At 42.7% G+C, this 20,000-nt stretch overlaps 1 protein-coding gene and 1 pseudogene across 1 annotated transcript in view; both read left to right on the forward strand.

Moving 5' to 3' along the window:
• LOC133118956 (NACHT, LRR and PYD domains-containing protein 3-like) overlaps positions 1-20,000 on the forward strand; it is a 179,462-nt pseudogene that overhangs the window by 20,684 nt on the left and 138,778 nt on the right.
• The window catches only part of LOC133118972 (tripartite motif-containing protein 16-like), a 16,658-nt gene continuing 14,285 nt past the window's right edge, over positions 17,628-20,000 (forward strand). Inside the window, exons 1-2 of the mRNA XM_061229324.1 lie at positions 17,628-19,340; positions 19,386-19,618. Of these exons, the coding sequence (XP_061085308.1) occupies positions 19,607-19,618 (12 nt within the window). The 5' untranslated portion in view covers positions 17,628-19,340; positions 19,386-19,606. The remainder of the gene's footprint in view (positions 19,341-19,385; positions 19,619-20,000) is intronic.

Consider the following 20,000-nt stretch of genomic DNA (forward strand, 5'->3'; position numbering starts at 1 on the left):
CCGAGTGGACTTCAACATCTGCCGCATTCAATAAACCCAGGGCCAGATTGCAGATTAGGGTTACATATGTGAGAGCTTTCAGTATCTAGTTTTGATTCCAGGCGTTTGATTGCCTTTGGAAGTTTTTTTTTAATTTTTAAAAATTTTTTATCAGTTGATAAAATTCATCGTATGCTCACATCCTCCTGGTCCTCAACACATTATTTGAACCAAAGCTATTAACATTTAACTTTTCAGACGGTCCATAAATATGAACAGTCCGAACTACAAAAATGAAGAATGTTTGCGAGCATATAAATATTATTTAAAAATAAATGGGCTTAATGGACGAATTAAATGTTGTGCCTTGTTGGAAGGTCCCTTGTCATAACACCCGTATCCTGCGATGTGTTATTATTGTAGGCTAATATCAAAGTTATTATTAAAATTGCGATGAAAAATCAAACAAAGCGTTGTGCTGCGTTCTCTGACCTAACTGGATTACGAAACGGTTATTTTGAACATTATTGTCTGTTTTTTTGAAGAGCTATTGAAGTCAGAAAATCTCATTTAGAACATAAAACTAACCTTACCGCATTATTGGGGAAGGTTCAAAAGGACAAGTGGCAAAATAAATCTTCCTGTTTAGAATGAAGTATGTAGGTAAAAAATGCTAATTAAAGTGATTTTTACCTTCATTAGAATGATATTTAGTCATTTCCAAAATTTCATTTTCAGCAAATGTGTTCATATATTTTACTTAGACACAAAGGTTATATCGGATAACATTTAGTTTTTTGTTTCTTTTATTATCACTATATGGTAAATGGTTGGAATTTATATAGCGCCTTTATCCAAAGCGCTGTACCATTGATGCCTCTCCATTCACACACTCACACACCAACGGCGATTGGCTGCCATGGAAGGCGCCAACCAGCTCGTCAGGAGCATATCTTGCTCAGGGACACTTCGACACAGCCCGTGCGGGGGGATCAAACCGGCAACCCTCCGACTGCCAGACGACTGCTCTTACTGCCTGAGCCATGTCGCCCCCATCTAAATTTGGAGATGATACCAAACTAGGAGGGTTTGTGAACAGTTTGGAATCTACCAAAATAATTCACGAGGATTTAAACGGAATCCAGAAGTGGGTGGAAACCTGGCAAATGAAATTGAACGTAGCTAAGCGCCTCTGGGTCTGCTTCAGCTGTTAGCGGGTGTAGTTTCGCAGCAGGTCTGAGAAATAATATCAAATAATATGACATTCTTTTGTTGACTGCTATTTTATTTTATTTACCGGTGCCTGTATAAATTGTCTGTGATAGTGGTAGACGTCATGAGGTAATTTAACATTAAGCTATGTTCGTTCGTTCGTCGTGAAAGCCAACAACAGTAACAACAGTGGAGGGGAACAATTTGAGGCGAACGTTTTTTGACGAGTGATGGCTATAAGCTGTGTACAATTGTATTTTTATAAAATGAACAAAGCTTACAGTAAACCAGCTATCATAGCCGCGGTAACCAACCGACTCTTCCGCCACGTTTGAAACAATGTCGTCATGGTTACTGTCACACTTAGGCCATAGATAAACGGGGAAGAACGTAATTTTGAATTGAATGTGGTTTTCCATTTAGCTAAGTGAATATTTCGAAATTAATGGCCAGAATACAAAGAAGTCATCATATTTAAATTACTTGGTAAGTTGATTAGGCCATTTACACCCCCTAGCTGTGTCAATATCCACGATATACCACAGGTTTGAGTTCCATAACACTTTTATACGACAGTTATTACATTTATCTTTAAAAATGTTCACAAAAGAAAAACAAGACAAACTTTATATTAACGTATTTTTAATGGAACTATGTTTTATGGTGAATGTATTCTTCCTGAACAGTAGTTTATTGGTTGATAAGCAACGGTATTGCTAACGCTATTGCAATAATGTATCCCCACTGCACTGACTTTAGCCAGCTTGCGACTTTACGTTACACCTGATGACACTGACACAAGTCATTTGTGTAAACGTTTATCTGGACACATTCAGACAACGTGCAGTTATTTAAATAATTCATGGCGTCGGCATGAGTCATTTGCTTCAGCAGGCTTTGGTGGTCTTGCCGACAATCGCTGAGATGGTCAAAGGACAAAATAACTCTTTTTGTTTTACTTTGGGAGGCTACTATCGGCGTGATGATAACATGAAGTTAATTTAGGTTACAAAGTAGATTACGGTGATCTAAACGCAGAGTAAAATTCAAAGATTTGTAAACATCGTGGATATTGGCACGGCTTGGACGCAAACTGACCAATGGAGACAACGGACCAGACCTATCCTTTATATAAATGGTTACCAGAGCAAAGAAAAAGTCCATTAACAGTTATTTTTTATCCATTTATGTGTAATGATGAATGTTGAAAAATGTATTTATGTTTGCTGACCGAAGAACATATCACGGGGGATCTCCACAGTGATCGTATGAACACTTTCTTGTGTTTGCAAAATTCATGTTTGCAAATCAGATTCTGTCTCATATGTGATCATCATAGAGAAAATGTTTGGTAATTAAATCCTTGCAGTGGGTTCCAAACCTTTCTCTTTTTTTGGTTCATGAAGCTAAATAATTGCCTTAGAATTTGGTGGATTAATTTATGAAATAATTTAAGAATAATTTATGAATGTAATTTACACAACCCTCTCCCTGTTTTTTGTATGTACCACTCAGGGATGCATAGGCAAATAGGAAATGACATGTATGAACTGGCAAGGTGAACATTATTACAATCTCCAGTGAATTTTAATGTTTGTGTGTGTGTGTGTGTGTCCATGTGTATATGGTTTCTCCACAGGCTGGGTTGGTGTAATCTCACAGAGGGCTGCTGTGATGTTCTGGCCTCAGTCTTGCGTTCTCCTCACTCAGAGCTGAGTGATCTGGAGCTGAGAGACAACGAGCTGCAGGATTCAGGAGTGAGAGCGCTCTCTGCTGGACTGGAGGACCCACACTGTAAACTGCAGAGACTGGGGTGAGTACAAACACAAACCCTTCAATCGGGGTTGGAAATGTTTTTAAAGGGGCAATAAAAGCAAAATGCAGTGTGTGTGAAATTTACATAGTAGCATTTCAGCTTTTTTAAAAAACAGTTGTAGTGACAAATTACTATCATGTGCAATTGGCATCAATATAAGTTAAAGCTGCAGGCAGGAGAGGAGGTCTCACAGAATTTTTGATGAAGAAGCGATCCATAGTACCTCTGAGATGGGTAATGCAATGATCACATTTGTTCTATGATGGGGAGGTGCACAGACTTCCTTTCCATTTTCTTTTCCAACTATAAACACAAAAATAAAAAGATAATTATATTTTACAGTATATAGTAGGCTATAATATAAAATAATATAGTAAAATAATTATATTCTATATGAATAATTATGGCTGTGTGTTTGTCACGGAAGTGACGTATTCTGTGATTTCTGCGCAAACATCACATTTTATTCAGCAGACACTTCAAGGTCAAATCAAGGTCATAGAACAAACAACGGAACAGGTCCGATTAGGTCCAGTTTGCATAGAATCGGTTATAAAGCAATGAACATAAGTCCAGTACGCAAGGTAGATAGGCCAGTTCTGTAAGTAATAAGGTCAGGAACTACAGTACTGAGACAAATACACATGTGAAGGTCCTAGATTAAAGTAGATAATACAACACGGGGCTAAAGTCTGAGACTGGTGAAGATAAGTGACAATAGATTAGCAGACTCCCACAGAGGAGTCAAGGTACAGTGTGAAGAGGTGAGTCTTCAGACTGTGGTAGAAAATGGGCAGTGAGTGAGCAGTTCTTATAGCAATGGGGAGGTCGTTTCACCACTGGGGAGCTAGAGTAGAGAAGCTCTGCAGTCGGGACAAGCGAGAGCCATTCACTCAGCTGGCAGGATGAGCAAGTGGGGCTGGCATTTGGACATTCCTCGGCTGTGTCCCAATCGGTGCTCTTGCCTACTTGCACTGATTCGGAGGTGGTCCCTGTTTTTGCCATCTCTGTGGTTTCCTTGTTTTCGTGCTCTCTGTGATTTTTCTACAGTTTTGTACGGCAACTGTCAACCTTATAGTTCCCTTATATAGACCTACAGGTAACCACGCTTCTGAACTCGATAGCTCATTGTTTAATTAATGTGTGCTTTTAAACCTACACTCCGACCCGTATATTGCATCAATTCCCGGAAGTATCCACTGTAATGTTTCAAATTGGGGATGATTTAGCAGCTAGTCACAGATGAGTTAATCACAGTCCAGTCAAAAACTTCAGCCTGAGTTTAGGGGGCAGCCTATAGCGTAGTGGCTAAAGTGCTTGACTGGGACCAAGAAGGTTGGTGGTTCAAGCCCCAGTGAAGCTGCAGTAAGATCTGTGCTGCTGCTGAACCCTTGAGCAAGGCCCTTAGCCCCACATTGATCCCGGGGGATTGGCTCCTGCTTTGTCTAATCAACTGTCAGCTAAATAACTGAGATGTAATGTAATGTTTTGCTAAATTAAAGACAAACGGCATTCTCTTACTTTCCAAGATAATTCAAAGCCATCCAATACATCAGCCTATAAGTGTATTTTACTTTTATCCTTGGAGCAGTTTAAAAAAAAAAGTTAAAGCGCTTGTTGCTGTTGCTACAGTTGCTACAGTGCGTTATTTCAATCATTTCCCACTACTGCACCTAAGGTCTTTGGTTTATTTAATAAATGAATCTTAAAAACACTCTGTGATTTCTGGCTCTTTCAGTTTACTGTTATTTTCAACATCTTTGCTGTGACTGCTCCATGACTTTAGTCCAGCGTTTCCTAACCTTTTTCCTTCAGTGGTGCACTTTCCACATTTACAGAATCATGTCACACCACTCTAAAAAGCCAGTGACATGGGCTACACTGATGTGATGTCAACAGTAGCCATGAATGTCTCTGGGAGTTTGAATTTCCAGACGATTTTTAGTGACATTTATCTGGCTTTTGTGAATGGGATTACATTTTTCCCGCAGGATTTTATGAAACTGTTATGACGGTACTATGGACTGCTTTGGTGGTGTGGTTTTACTCTTTTGTGCCAGAGGGCTCTGTCCCTGGCTGTGAGCGGGACACTACCTACACCAAACCGCCATAATCATACGGTGTTTGTGTTTGTTTTTCCTTTTCATATCACATTTTCGGTTTCATATCACTATTTCCATAGAGTGCACTAAGTTTGGGGTGCACACCCGGCTGCTAGCTCACGTTTCCCAGAGCAAACACACGCAACACATCCACTCCATATTCACACCCTAACAGTTAAATCGCTAAATTAAAATAACACACACATAAATGTCTTTGTTACTTTGCCACCGTTTATTGTTGTCCAGCTGTTAAATGGTGTGGACCCCTCTGTTTGTTGTCTGTGTTTAGGTTTGTGACCTGTAGAATTTTTCATATTTCAAAAAATTAAAGACCATATTTAAAAATGCGTGGCATCTAATCTAATCTAATGTTTAATTTACGCTTAATTTACGTCTCCTCCTTAATTTAATGTTAACTGATGATATTTGAAACTATTTGAAGCCTTCATGAACCACATGACCGCCTAGTGTTTTCACCCTCCATTGACACAACTCTCTCTATTGCTCTGAGGAAATCTAAAAGCAGAAGCCAACACTCTCATTGTTTTTTGGTTACCAGATTACCTGCTGCGACAGGAAATATTTAAAAGCACCAAGTTTTCCTTTCTTTTCAGTTTGTGTTGACGCAGAAGCAAACCGCCAAATGAAACCTGAAACCAGTGTAGATGTAGAAGTGACCTAGGTGTAAGAACTGGCCCATCAGTCACTGCTGCGAAGAGGTCTGAGTAGTAGTAGGCAGGACAATAGGTCTGGGGGTGTCAGCAAGCTGCATAATGTGTGCATGAGCTTTGGGTGGGAGGTTTAAGAGTTATGACGTATGTGGTTTAATTATTTTACAATACGTCATATTAGTGATATGTTTGTGAAGTATTATAGCATCAGTGTCTGCACCCTTAGAAACCTATAATACCTATTATGAAATCATATCTAATAAATAAGGGACACAACTGAATACAGTGTTTCCCCTAGGATTTTCTTCCCGTAGCAGTGCACCGGTTTGAAGAATTTAGACTTTGAGATTTAATAAAAAGGATGAGGCAGGATCTTCCAGAATATCAGACTTTATTTTTCACGCAGACCATGAAGCCGAGGTGACTCTGCAGAGTGACCTCACATCATTCAGCTATACACCATCTTTTATACAGTTTCAGATGGGCTTATTCCCGCCCCACAGCTGTCCGTCTACCTCCCGCTACAATGATTTCTCAATACGTGATGAAGATAAGTCAACTCTGATTGGTTTGGCACCAATTGTGCTTAGTATTGTGGAATCAGTGTGGTTCTAAAATACATGTTCCCTCCACCATTTCCTCGAGGGCCCGCAGGACCCACACCTGAAACCCTTGCTCCCCTCTCGGACCATTCCAGCTCCAGAGGGACCGCTAGTGGTCTTTTTCTGAAGTGCATACAAACAGTAAAAAGGATACAGTATAACTAACAGTGAATGTGTCTTAATAAAACTTAGTGCATATATTATATATTTCATATTTATGGCTACGAATCACGTTGTTTTCATTGGTTATCACATTAATATGGCTTTTGATATGAGTGCATATTAAATACATTACCATTGTGCAAAAGAATGGCCTGTAGGAGGCTCTGCACCAAATGTCCATATTGAATAGCTTTTCCTGAAGAAGTAAGAGAACCTCTGTGTTCCCAAAGTGTTCCAAAATCGCACTACCCCGAAAAGCATATCTGCTGGCAGTGAAAATATTTTCAGTTTTACCATGGGACAAATACCAGGCGCATTTGAGAGCAAAAAAAAAGTTCAGCAGCCTGGGCAAACAAGTGACCCGGAAATCGGGCTGATGAAAATTAACAGTTTTCTGTTTTAGCAGAATTTCAGCTACTGCATGAGGAACCAAAAATGGGCGATAAGCAACGATCGATGCAGAAGCCGTTACAGCAGAAGCAGCTGCTGAAATTGATCGCAGGCAAGGGGGGAGAGAGACCCCTAGTGACAGCATCACGTTTCTGAGAATAATATGCAACAGGCCTGTTTCTACCATGTTTTTTTGCAGAAGAACAGCAGTCATATAACCAGCCTTCTCATTCATAGTCAAAAGAAAGGGTTTGTTAATGTCAGGAAGGCCCAAAGTCGGGGCTGATGTCAGTTCTGGTTTTAATTTGTGAAAATACATGTCAGCAGTCTCTGTCCATGTAACCTTATCGTTAGCAGAGAGATTTGGGCCGTGGGTCAAGTAGTCAGGGATCCACTGTCTACAATAACCTGTCATGCCTTTTTTTTTTTTTTACTTTGGAGTTTAGGAGAATCGAGAATCGCCTGGATTCTGTCAATTCCCAAATATTTTCCTGCTTTAGAAATTTTGTGGCCTAGATATATAACTTCAATCAGGGTGAACTGGAGTTTTTCTTGTTTGACCTTGCGGCCCTGTTACTTGGAATTTTAGCAGAATCTTGAATTGGGAATGTCAACAACATACTGAATTAGTATTTGGAACTGTTTGGAATTCTCCTGCAGAGCAGCAGAGAATACCCTTGTGGTAGTCTAGACCAGGTGTATCGTTTTGTCTTAAACGTAAAAGCAAACCAGTACTGGGAATCAATATCAACCGGCATACTGAAAAAAAAAAAAAAACAGGAGCAAGATCAATCACAGTGAAATGTTTTGCGTTGCCCGGGACTTGGGCCACACTAGTAGTTTAGGTTAGATAAAACTGGAGCACAGTGTTTACACCTGTGTTTTTCTACAGGCAGAATTGTATTGCACAGAGAGTTAGGGCAGGGGACCACAACACCAGCTTTGAACAACGCATGAAAAACAGGGCCAATTCCTTCCTCAGCCTCTGGGCGGAGGAGTTGCAACAGGGAGTTTGGGGCAACAACTTTGCCCGTGTTCTTGTGGCGCCATATGTCAGTGACAGGATCCTTAGAGCAACCTCTTGCTCAGTTGTGGAGGCAGACTACTGTAACTCCAGAAGTTCTGGCAAAGTAAATTCCTGTATTTCCATTACAGGGGCCTGATTAGCAGGCCAAGATGGTAGGTCAGCAGCTCTTTTAGCTGCAGCATCCGCATGCGCGTTGCCCTGGGAAACAGGGTCTTATATTTCATTGTATCATGGCTAGCTTTGATGGTGGTTTTATTGCCTTGAGTAAGGCACCGGTGTACCAGTTGCTGTTAAAAACCCACGCCACGCCCAAGTGGCCCCCCATGAATGTACCACCCCGCAAGCATAGGCAGACTCACTATAGATGTTGACAGACTTCCCTTCTGCCAACTGGCAGGCTCTAGCCAGTGCTACTATCTCTGCCTGCTGGGTAGTTCCTGGAGCTAGAGCTGTTTCCATTACAGTGTGGAAGTGAAAGGGGAGTGTTGAGTGACAATGGCAAATCCTGATTTCCTATTTTGATGTCGGGGTCAATCAATGATGAGCCGTCTACAAACAAAGTCATGTCTGGGGTTCTGAGGGGGTTTGTAAACAGACCAGGTCTAGCACTTGAGTCTTCTTGAACTGTGGCTTTGCAGTTGTGTGGTTCTCCATCGAGGGGAGTGGTCATGAGAGTGGCTGGGTTGACAACCAGCGAGTGATCGTGATGTGTGTTTGGGTCAACAAAACTTTGTAGCCAGAAACTCTTTGGTGGGTTAAGGCAATTTTTTCTCTGGACAGCATGGAGTCCACAGCGTGTGACACATGTAAGGAGAGCTCTGCTGTCTTGCTTGCATGCTTCTTTGGATGGGCTGCTGAGTAGGAGACCATCTACAAACTGAATGAGTGTGCTCCCATTGGACGGAGCGAAATCGGAGAGATCTTGTTGGACAATTCGGTTTAATACACTTGGTGATTCCACGTATCCTTGTGGCAGCCTGGAGTATGTGTATTGCTGGCTTCTGTAGGTGAAGGCAAAAAGGGCGTGGCATTGTTCATGTAAGGGGATGGAGAAAAATGATGAGCACAAGTCTATGACAGTGTAATGGGTTGTTGAAGGTTGGATTTTGGTGAGTATTGTTGATGGGTCTGGTACTATAGGATAAAAGTCTATTTTCCGGTTCCGACCTTTAGGGGGTGCTCTTGCTTCTGGCAAGGTTCCTGATGGGCCATGGATCCTCCTCCAAACAGCTGGCTGTCGCGTAGGTCATCACTCTGTAATGAACAGGCGCTTTGCATGGAGGGGTGTTGAATTCTAGAAGGGCTGCTGGTGTCCCTCTGGTGGGGAGGACAGGAGGTGCTCAGCTGGCCTGATAAGTCCCTTCACGCTGAGTCATCCTTCCACCTGCAGGTCTCCTTCAATCTGTAATGGAAGTGTCAGATTGATTTACTTGACTTACCATCATTTGGACCTCCTCAATGTCAGGGTACATTCCTCCAGCAGGGGAAGCTCCAGACTAAGGTGGTGGTTTCTCAGTGAGGGCAGGGCAGCTTGGTTCTGCCTCACTGGGAAGCTCCTCCTTCCCAGGCACCCCTCTCTGCTTCTTCCTGGTAGCTTCAGTCCCTCTGCCAAGCCTGTCCTGATGCCTCTGCGACTCAATTCTCCATTGATTAAAATGTTGTCGGTACATATTTTTATTTCATTTCAAGTATTTTACAAAATACCGTCAAAACTTCTCTTATGCGGCCTGTACCTGTGCAGCTGCCATGCCTTGCCCCTCTCTGGGTCGCTAAGGTCTTTTCAGGGATAGGAAGTGATATGTACGATCCTCTGCACGGTGATTTACGGCTCCTCTAAAAGGAGTCTTTTGCCTTCAAATTAAGTCCCTGTTCCACATAGAATTCCACGTTTCTCGAGTCAGTATGGACAAGTCTGTCCGCCCGCATGCGTGCACTGCACCAACCGTCAGTATGCCCCATACAACTTCTCACGGGTTTTGGTTAGCTATAAGGCTCATTTCTTATCATTGTACTTCATTCATGCTTTTCAACATCACACTTTTTAAAAAGCCACAACTCACCCACAGGTATCCGTCACTCATTTACAGGCACTGCCAAAAGCTGATGGGCCACGGGTAACGCCCTCACAGTCTTTTATAAAAAAGGTGACAGTTTACCTGTATCTGAGTTGTGCGCACTGGTCCTATTCAGGGAAAAACATCAGCCGTCAGCAGTCCCGCTTCAGAAGATTGGATCCCGGGTTTCGGCACCAAATGTTGAGGAAATCTTTTTTTGTCGCTTTTCCTCCTCGTCCCTTTTACGTGGGTGAAGTTGTTTTGGCAGCAATGACGTTGAAGAAATATTCAGAGTCTTTAGTTTAAAATAAAACAGATTAATCTAGGGAGTCTGTGTGCTCCAGAGAACTTCCAGAGATCAGAGAATTCCAAAGTAACAGTAGGAAGTATCCTAGTCTTTAGACATTATAGCTAACCAGTCAATTGTCATATAACATCACATTGTCTCTCTTGACCCGCCTTAATATTTTCTGTCACTCCATGAAAGCTGAGCTGTCTTAACCTTTCGCCTATATAATGATGCAGGCAAATTGGGCTGGTGATCACTAACTCAAAACATTTATCTGCAAAGACCCACATTGCTTGAACTGCATCACTCAGTCAAAACACGCCGTATCCAATGCCATGGTTTTTAAACACCTGATTAAGTGTTCTCTGCACTTTCATTAAACAAACTATACTTTGCAGCTCAATGTGTTTTAACAGACATACAGTTCTAATTGCTCATGATGACTGACTTATTCATTTTAACATAATTAATAATGATTCTTCAAGCATTATGGCTTATTGTAGTACTAAACAGCATTTGAAATATAGTATATAGATATATAGTAACATTTAGGAAAGGGTATTTTTGCACATGATTCTGAAAGTATTCTGAAACTTCATCATTCCTGGTTTTCAATAAGGGAATTTTGATCAAACTTCAACAGGACATTTGCGTTTACATGGCCTGTACTCTGACTTTAGGGGTAACTTGAAGTAGAGTAGCCCCAGTCATGAGCCCCACATCATATTTGGGCATGGCCCACAATTGAGAGGGGATTGCACTCAGTTTTGGGTCTGACACATGCAAATACATGTGTGTCACAAGGCAATGCATGAATGTTGTCAGAGAATCTGGAAACTGGTGTGCATTAACACACAGAGAGGGAGAATATTTTGTGAGTTCTCCTCTCTTTCCAGTCTGTAGTCCAAACATAATTTAACCCAGGGCCCTGTGTCCTCCCATTTTTTTGTTTGAGGCTTTACGCAGAGACACATGGGGTACGCTTCCCAAAATGGTACAAAATGGCTGTTGTGCTGAGCTCAATTGTACAGACAATGCAAAAATCTTATCCTACCAAAAACAATTTAGTACACAATTTTGTTTCACCATACCATTTCTCCTTATTTCAAAAACTCTACTCCTTCCCTACATGCAGTTTTCTTTTAATTCTCACTGGCTTTTCACCAGTGCCTCATTTCGTCCTGTGTCTGAGCAAGGTACTCAAACCCCTTTTTCTTCTGTTCAGTACATCTTTTACATCAATCTTCTACACATTCTCAAATCCTCTGCTACATCCTAGTTCCTCCATCACTGGCATATTTACCTGGTCTTAGCTGTGCCTGGGCATCTGTCCAGATCCCACGCATAGAAGTACAGTTTTCTACACTGTTAATTCTACCAATTGTTAAACCGTCATTTGTGCATTCTACAACCTACCCTAATATCTCTGCCAAGCAGGTTTACCAGACATACAGGAGAGAATATAAATGCATGTTTTAAAATGATAGTAGAACCCGCATTGTTATCCTGAACCAATAAAGGAATTATCAACTTTTCTGTTGTATTACCTCCTCCGGCATCTTGACTGACCATAGTTTTTCCACAAGGTGGAGTCTTTGATCCCCACAATTTAGCTGTTATTACAGAATGACCAGCCCCCATATTTACAATAACTAATACTCGCCTATTTACTTTCAACAACCCGATTGGTAATGAATTTGCAGGCGTTCGATATAGAAAACCCGCTGACTCACCACCCCGTGCATGCGCCCTGCACACCTTCATTGTCCTTGCAATCCAGTTTGGCTGCCAGGATTTCGGGAAAGCACCAGCGCCCTGTGGCATCTGAGTCCAGCCATTCCATCCGGGGCAGCCACCAGGGTTTTGGATCATTACCCTGGGGAGCCGTTTCCCAAAGTCCAGTATCCTTTTGCTGAAGCCAGCTCTTTCCACAAACCGTCCATGAAGCAGTTAGTCAGCTGGGTTCCGTACGGGGTGAGACTGGCATGTTATCTCCAGGTTTCTCCATTCCGCTGTGTGCATCGTATTTTTGTGTAAGTCTCTCAAGAACATCATTAACAGTTTCACCAAACCTTCTCCACCCACCTGACTCGGATCTGCAGGTCCTCACACACGGCCTGCAACTCTGACAGCTTCCAGAGACGAGTTGCAGGACCGTCAGACCCTGGTCTTCCTGACCCACTCTGGGGTTTGGGCATTCTGTGCAGTTCACCCGTGGTGGAAATGACCTTTCCCGTGGAATCTGGGCGTGCTGAGGCTGTTGCCTGACTCCGCTATCCGCAGCCCCACTGCTGGAAAGTGGGGGTCTCACAGCACTGGACTCTGCTCCTCGGTGGGTGGGTGCAGGGGCAGCTGTGCCGGGTGTTGCTGATAGTGGTCTGGCAGATACGCAGCGTAATCTAGGTCCAGGTCAATTTTGTATATGCCGGCGAGTTATGCTAAATTTGGATCAAAAGAGCAGTTGAAATGCACAACAGGAGGTAACACTGAATAAAAAAAATTACAAAGAAAGTAAAAAAAAATATTCTTATTTTTTACTGCAGATGCATCTCCTTCCCTCTTAGCCTGCTTTTCCTGTCTTAACATTGTTTCTTTTTTTTTTCTCCACAAATCCAAACATATTTCCATTTACATTTATACATTACATTTTTACAGTATAAAATGATAATACACTGGTGTGTGGTTGCTACTGTCATGCATTATTTTCATAGGACCCGCAAATTCTGGGTCTTGCCTCTTTGAACTCTTTGAGCTCATGGTTATTACCTCACCCCACTACTTAATTAACTTAATTACTTTTTTATTTGTTAATTTTTTCAAGGTTCACCTGATCTAATCAGAGTCTAAAAGACAATTTGTCTCCAATGTCGACACTTTCACACATGCGCGCACACACACACAGACCCGCTACACAACGCCTCTATCACACTGGCCTGTTTTCAGCTTGCACTCTCAACAAAACATATCATATTACACAACAAGGTAATTTACTTTAGAGCTCAGTTATTTTTTTATACGTATTTACTCATGAAGACCAATCAATTTTAATAGTTAACTATTAACTATTACTTCTATCAGCGCTTGGGACCCAGTCCCAGAGTATTAGTGAGAGCATACCGGCTCTAGAGAGCATACCGGCTCTTGTGTTTGAATCACCCCCTGAGTGATGGGCCCGTCAGCCCCAAGTCAAACGAGGTACCTTTTAGTGATTTACTATGGCCTCACCTGAGTGTTCTTTAGTTTTTTAGGATCGCGTATTGGTTACCCCTCACATGAACGTCTCAGAACTGGACCGGATACCATCATCCTTCCCCGTAGGCGATTACTTACAATCCCTTCGTGGGGTGGGTTTTTCGGTTCAAGGGACTATAACCCCTGGCAGTGTACACTGTCTGTCCATGTCACAGACTCCGAGACTGTTCTGTATAGGGAAGAACCACATTAGCCATCCCATCCTCCTCGGCATACAGAGCGGGGAAAAATTCCCTTTTTAACATGCACAAATAAAATATCACAGATGAGCATCGTCTGATGAAACAGATCCAGTAAAAACACAAGAGCTATTCTTCTATTTAACTTCCGTATTTATTTGCAAAGAAATGACAAAGTGAGAAAGCTTACCGGCTTTCTGATTTGAATCAGACACGGTAAGACATTTATCAGTATTTTGTCTTCTGAATACCCCTTGTTGACCTTGCGGTAAGAGCAGAATGTGCTAGCTACCCCCTTCCAGGAGAAGTAGAGACATTAAGGTCAAAGGCTGTCTGTCTGCTGGGAGAGAGACAGAGAAAGACTCCTAGTAAGCACTTAATTCAGAAAGTGGTCTAATAGTAATAAGGATTATCACTAATGTGATTGATTATCACATGTAATCATGTGATTGTCTTTATGTTAACACACATTGTCAATTAAGAATCAATTAAGAAAATTACCCTTACACCATACAATTATATGATGTATTACATTTGAACTTAATATTTCCAACAGTTGATGGTCGGGTGCATATGCAAGATTGCAAACCCTGCACTTTTGTGGAGAACCAACTTGAATTTGGCCTTTCTATAGTGCTAATGCAGCAAGTCAAAAAGGGCTGTGACAATGACATGGTCAGCAGTTTGCATTCATTTGCGTCGTCTAGGCTGTTCCATCAACAAAGAAGGAGGACCGACAGGAAAAGCAACCGGACTCGGCTAGGCTTTTCTGGTAAATGGTTGGCATTTATATAGGGCCTTTATCCAAGTAAGGAATTAAATTTCAGGCAATTTAAAGAGATGGCCGAGAAAAGATTAAAGACGCTTTCAAAATTCAAAATGACTCTTTCAAAATTCGGTGTAAACATACTAACATGTAAACATAATTTGTTTCTAATTGGCTTACTTCACTGCGTATATGCCACATAGGACAGGAATAAAAAGGAATGGAGCCGGTGTAAAATGTTCTGCGGTGTCCTAGGTGCTGTATACACACCGGAGCCGTGCTGCGTGCGGAGTAAAATGGGGCTAAGCAGTGGAATGTCAGACTGAAGACTGAAGCTTTTGTTACCTCTGTGCTTTCCGTAGTCTGTTTCCTGCTCCATTCACTCATTTGTTTGTTTCACCTGTGCTCCATTTGTTGTCTCCGCCTCCCACTCCTTATATGTACTTCCTTCCTGTCTCTTGTCATTTATTTCACCTGTTCCTGATCTGTTCCCCAGTTCACACACCTGATTCTTGTTTCTACTTGTTAGACTGGTATATGTGCCACAGATGTTTTGTTTGCTCAACGCTAGTTCGCCATACCCTGTATTCTGAGTCTGTCCCTGTATTTTCCTGTCCCGGTTCTAGCCCCCTGTACCCCATGCCTACCCCTGTAATTCCGTCTGGTCTGCTCTGATTTTGGATTTCCTGTTTTTGATCTCTGCCTGGCTTTGGACTTTGTGTTTGTTTGTTTTTTTGTGTGCTTTCATCTGTGTGGACTTCCTTCCTGTTCTTGAACTCTGCCTGTTATCCGACCACTCTTCTGTGTGCCCTTTATGTACCCGTCTGCCTGGATTTTTGACCATTACCTGTTTCTGCATTGTGTTTTGGATCTGCCCGCTGTTCATTAAAGCCATAAAAGAGTTTTTATGTAAACATCCACAGGACAATATGGCTCTAAAACACAGAAAATGATCTTGAAAAAATCAAACAGAATATTTCAAATGCCAGATTCCATAGTTAGGGCCCTGTAGATGCTTATTGAATCATACTCGTATATTATTCAAATCTGAATAATGACTATTTAAATGTGTTGCATGTCTTATTTCTGCTTAACTTGAGCTGGGGTTACTCTGTATAACATGGCCATGCTCCACCTCGATGTGGCCAATAATATGTTGGCCGGTCTCCCGTTGTACAAGATGCGGCTTTAAACGATCTCACACTCCCACACTTAGTGGAAATGTCTGTTTCTCCATCAGTCATGAATGACATTGAATCTGCGATTTGTACAGACGTCTTTTTCTGCGATCACCCCAATGAACTGGGCACAGGCAGTTTCATGGCTGTAACGGGTTTACATTTAACCCGTTCCTTTTCATAAGGATGATCTGGGACTTAAGTTTAGTAAACGGTAGGTCTTCTTTGGCTATATTCTAAGCAGTGTTACATTGTATTATCATTTCTGACTCCTCACTGCTTCGGTTTTCCGCTGCCTGGCGCTGAAACGCTGTGGGGAGGGGGGCTCCTCTGCCCGCCACGCACCTGTCACGCCCAGGACGTGTTTCTTGGAGACATTGTGCTTTTTTAACGTTTCAATTCGGAACGTTGATGCTCCGACAGCAAAAGCACTGTTCCCAGCCATGATTTGGCCGCACTCTTTGCAATAAATGCAATGCATAATGTTGGCCGTTTTGTCATAGCTGAGCCACGGAAATTGGACAGGCCATTCTTTGCGCAAGGCAGTATATTTTGGCCTTTTTGTATGTGGTCTGCTCTGGCTCTGGCTCGGAGTCAGATGAAGATGTTAGGTCAGGATTAGGCATCTTCCCGGGGACAGGGGAGACAGGTGGTGGAGCGGTTACCTCCGCCGATGATGTTGGGTCTGGGCTGGGCCTTTCAGGGCCGGGGACAGGTGTAACGGGCACCGCAGTCACACAGAGACAGACCTGCTAAATGTCAGGCAGACAGATTTTTGGTCGCATGTCACTCTGGAGGACTGTCTAAGCTATGACGGGTACGCCTCATTTATAGCAAACTTTGTTTACGCGTTTTATGGAATTCATGTTCAACTCCAGTTTAGCATGAATTTATCAGGATTACCCAAATTAATCACCCATTTTAATGTTGAATCCAATTGTGTTTTTTAGATGATAAATAATTTGAATATTCAATTGGCTTATTAAAATAATTTTGCCACTGCAAATTAAAATAACTGTGAAAAGCTTTGATCCATCCCTCATTATTTGTGTCAATGCATTTCCGAATGATTCACGGTCAAGTTTGTTTGGCTCACGTTTGATAAATGAGGCAACAGAAATGTACAAGACATGAAGCATGAGAAGGAGTAATGTTACAGGGTAATTTTAATCCAGTTATTTCACCCATTTTGATAAACACCCCTCCTTTGATGTGTGTGTGTGTGGTGACACAGTATGTGTTTATGTGTGTTGGGGGTCGGGGGGGTATGTGAGTGTTTGTCCATCCATCCATCCATCCCATCCATACATCCATTTTCTATGAGTGCCTTCAGGGCACGTCTCAGTAGTCCTGCACAAAAAATTTTAGTCCTTTCTCAAAAACAGAAAAAATTCAGGAACATCAAAAAAGAAAAACGAAAAAGAGCCGGAATCCCCGCGGTTGCGTTGATCCGTCTTGGTCGTTGGCGGGGCCGTCCACTCCTCGAGTTTCCCCGGCGTTGGAAGTCCTCCCTCTCCACCTAGCCAGTCAGTTCGTCTGCAGTTGGAGAGGGACAGGTTAGCTGGGGTATTTTTAGAATGACACGCTCACGTGAATCCAGACTTTTGTGTCTTCCGCGAAGTCCGCCACGGCTCTCTTGAGTAGGGGGGTGTGCGCTTTCAATGGCCGTAGCATTCACTAGCTCCGCGTCTCTCCTCCTCTATCCTGAGCCCCGTTCTGTTCTTGAGCACTTCCTTTTGTAGGGCGGCGCTCCCCTCCAAGGTGCCGCTCTGTTAAGTAAGAGATTGGGAAATAGACATGGTTAATAACCTTCCCCAGCTCCCGGCACCGGCGTACTGGCCGTTTCAATCCCGTGGTGTCCCAATTGTGTATGTGTGTGTGTGTGTGTGTGTGTGTGTGTGAGAGTGTATATATATGTGTGTGTGTGTGTGTGTGTGGGGGGGGTTTGTGTATGTGTATGTATGTAGAGTACTGTGCAAAAGTCTGAGGCATCTGTATAACATTCTGTTCAGTAAGATTCTTTCAAAAATAATTAAATGAAAGGTTCTAAATAAACGCACTATACATTTTACATTACATTTTTGTAATTTGCCAGAATAGTTAAAAACTTAATAAAATCAATATTTTTTGTGACCACCCTTCGGCGTTAAAACTGCATCACTTCTCTGAGATCAACGCTGTCCTGCAGTTCTATAAGACAATCAGCAGGGAGGTTGTTCCAAGCATGTTGGAGAACTTGCCACAGTTCTTCTGCAGACTTTGGTTGGCTCCTTGCTAAGACTTATGCACTGTGTGTGTGTGTGTGTGTGTTTGTGTGTTTATGTGTATATGTGTAGGGGGGTATGTGTATGTTTGTTGACGTTGTGGTGCCTCGGGGTGGATCCTGAGGTGTAGTGGGTGATGTATAAATGCATAGTGTGGTGCCTCGGGGTGGATCCTGAGGTGTAGTGGGTGATGTATAAATGCATAGTGTGGTGCCTCGGGGTGGATCCTGAGGTGTAGTGGGTGATGTATAAATGCATAGTGTGGTGCCTCGGGGTGGATCCTGAGGTGTAGTGGGTGATGTATAAATGCATAGTGTGGTGCCTCGGGGTGGATCCTGAGGTGTAGTGGGTGATGTATAAATGCATAGTGTGGTGCCTCGGGGTGGATCCTGAGGTGTAGTGGATGATGTATAAATGCATAGTGTGGTGCCTCAGGGTGGATCCTGAGGTGTAGTGGGTGATGTATAAATGCATAGTGTGGTGCCTCGGGGTGGATCCTGAGGTGTAGTGGGTGATGTATAAATGCATAGTGTGGTGCCTCAGGGTGGATCCTGAGGTGTAGTGGGTGATGTATAAATGCATAGTGTGGTGCCTCGGGGTGGATCCTGAGGTGTAGTGGGTGATGTATAAATGCATAGTGTGGTGTCAAACTGGAAACCAGACACGGGAGTCAGAAGTTATCAGGAAAAATTAATCTTTTTATCTTTTTCGGGGTATTGGTGATAGTACCCCCCCTCAGGGCAAGGGTAGGGAAAAACGGGAGAAATAAAAGGGGCCGTTCAGGCAAAATCAACTCAAGTTCTTCCTGGACCGGAGTATGCTCCAGAACCTCCTTCCTTCTTCCCTCTTGGGCCATGTCAGGGCTGGGGTGAAGCACAGAGGTACAGGGTAAGTACGATTGGGGTTTTATTAGGCTCACGTGTCCGGCGTCAGACTCCGGGTCTTTGGGTTTGCCGTTGGGGGAGGTGGGGTCTCCTTCAGGGGCGGTTTGTGGGGTCGGTATGGCAGGGCGTAGACGTTCCGTCCTCTATCCAGTTCGGAGCTGGCTCTTCCTCTCTCTTGTCTCTCCCTCTTTTAGGATAGGCGCCAACTGACTCTGTTTGTAGCCTCGACCGCGCCTTAAATCTCTTCCCCTGCTCATAAGAGAAAAGGGCTGCAGCTGGGTTAGAAACGAGTTATCAACCATATTTTCTGAAGAAATTTCTGTTTAATGGCAGTACAAGTATGTGATGTCGGCATATTTGAACGTAAACTTAACAAAATGCTTAAGAATAAAGGCATGTATTAGAGATTAATTTAACATTTTAAAATGCACCAGAAGCCTCCAAATTGCATCAGAAAATTTTATTTTTGGCCAACTACTTACATTTTGGGGAACACTGTCAATGTTTTGTAAGGTGTGTGACACACAGGTCTGTTAGTTTATGTGAATGTGCTGTAAGGTGTGTGACACACACAGCTCTGTTAGTTTATGTGAATGTGCTGTAAGGTGTGTGACGCACACAGCTCTGTTAGTTTATGTGAATGTGCTGTAAGGTGTGTGGCACACACAGCTCTGTTAGTTTATGTGAATGTGCTGTAAGGTGTGTGACACACACAGCTCTGTTAGTTTATGTGAATGTGCTGTAAGGTGTGTGACACACAGCTCTGTTAGTTTATGTGAATGTGCTGTAAGGTGTGTGACACACACAGCTCTGTTAGTTTATGTGAATGTTTTGTAAGGTGTGTGACACACACAGCTCTGTTAGTTTATGTGAATGTGCTGTAAGGTGTGTGACACACACAGCTCTGTTAGTTTATGTGAATGTGCTGTAAGGTGTGTGACACACACAGCTCTGTTAGTTTATGTGAATGTGCTGTAAGGTGTGTGACACACACAGCTCTGTTAGTTTATGTGAATGTGCTGTAAGGTGTGTGACACACACAGCTCTGTTAGTTTATGTGAATGTGCTGTAAGGTGTGTGACACACACAGCTCTGTTAGTTGATGTGAATGTGCTGTAAGGTGTGTGACACACACAGCTCTGTTAGTTTATGTGAATGTGCTGTAAGGTGTGT

The sequence above is a fragment of the Conger conger genome, chromosome 19 (assembly GCF_963514075.1).
Source record: "Conger conger chromosome 19, fConCon1.1, whole genome shotgun sequence".
Lineage (NCBI taxonomy): Eukaryota > Metazoa > Chordata > Actinopteri > Anguilliformes > Congridae > Conger > Conger conger.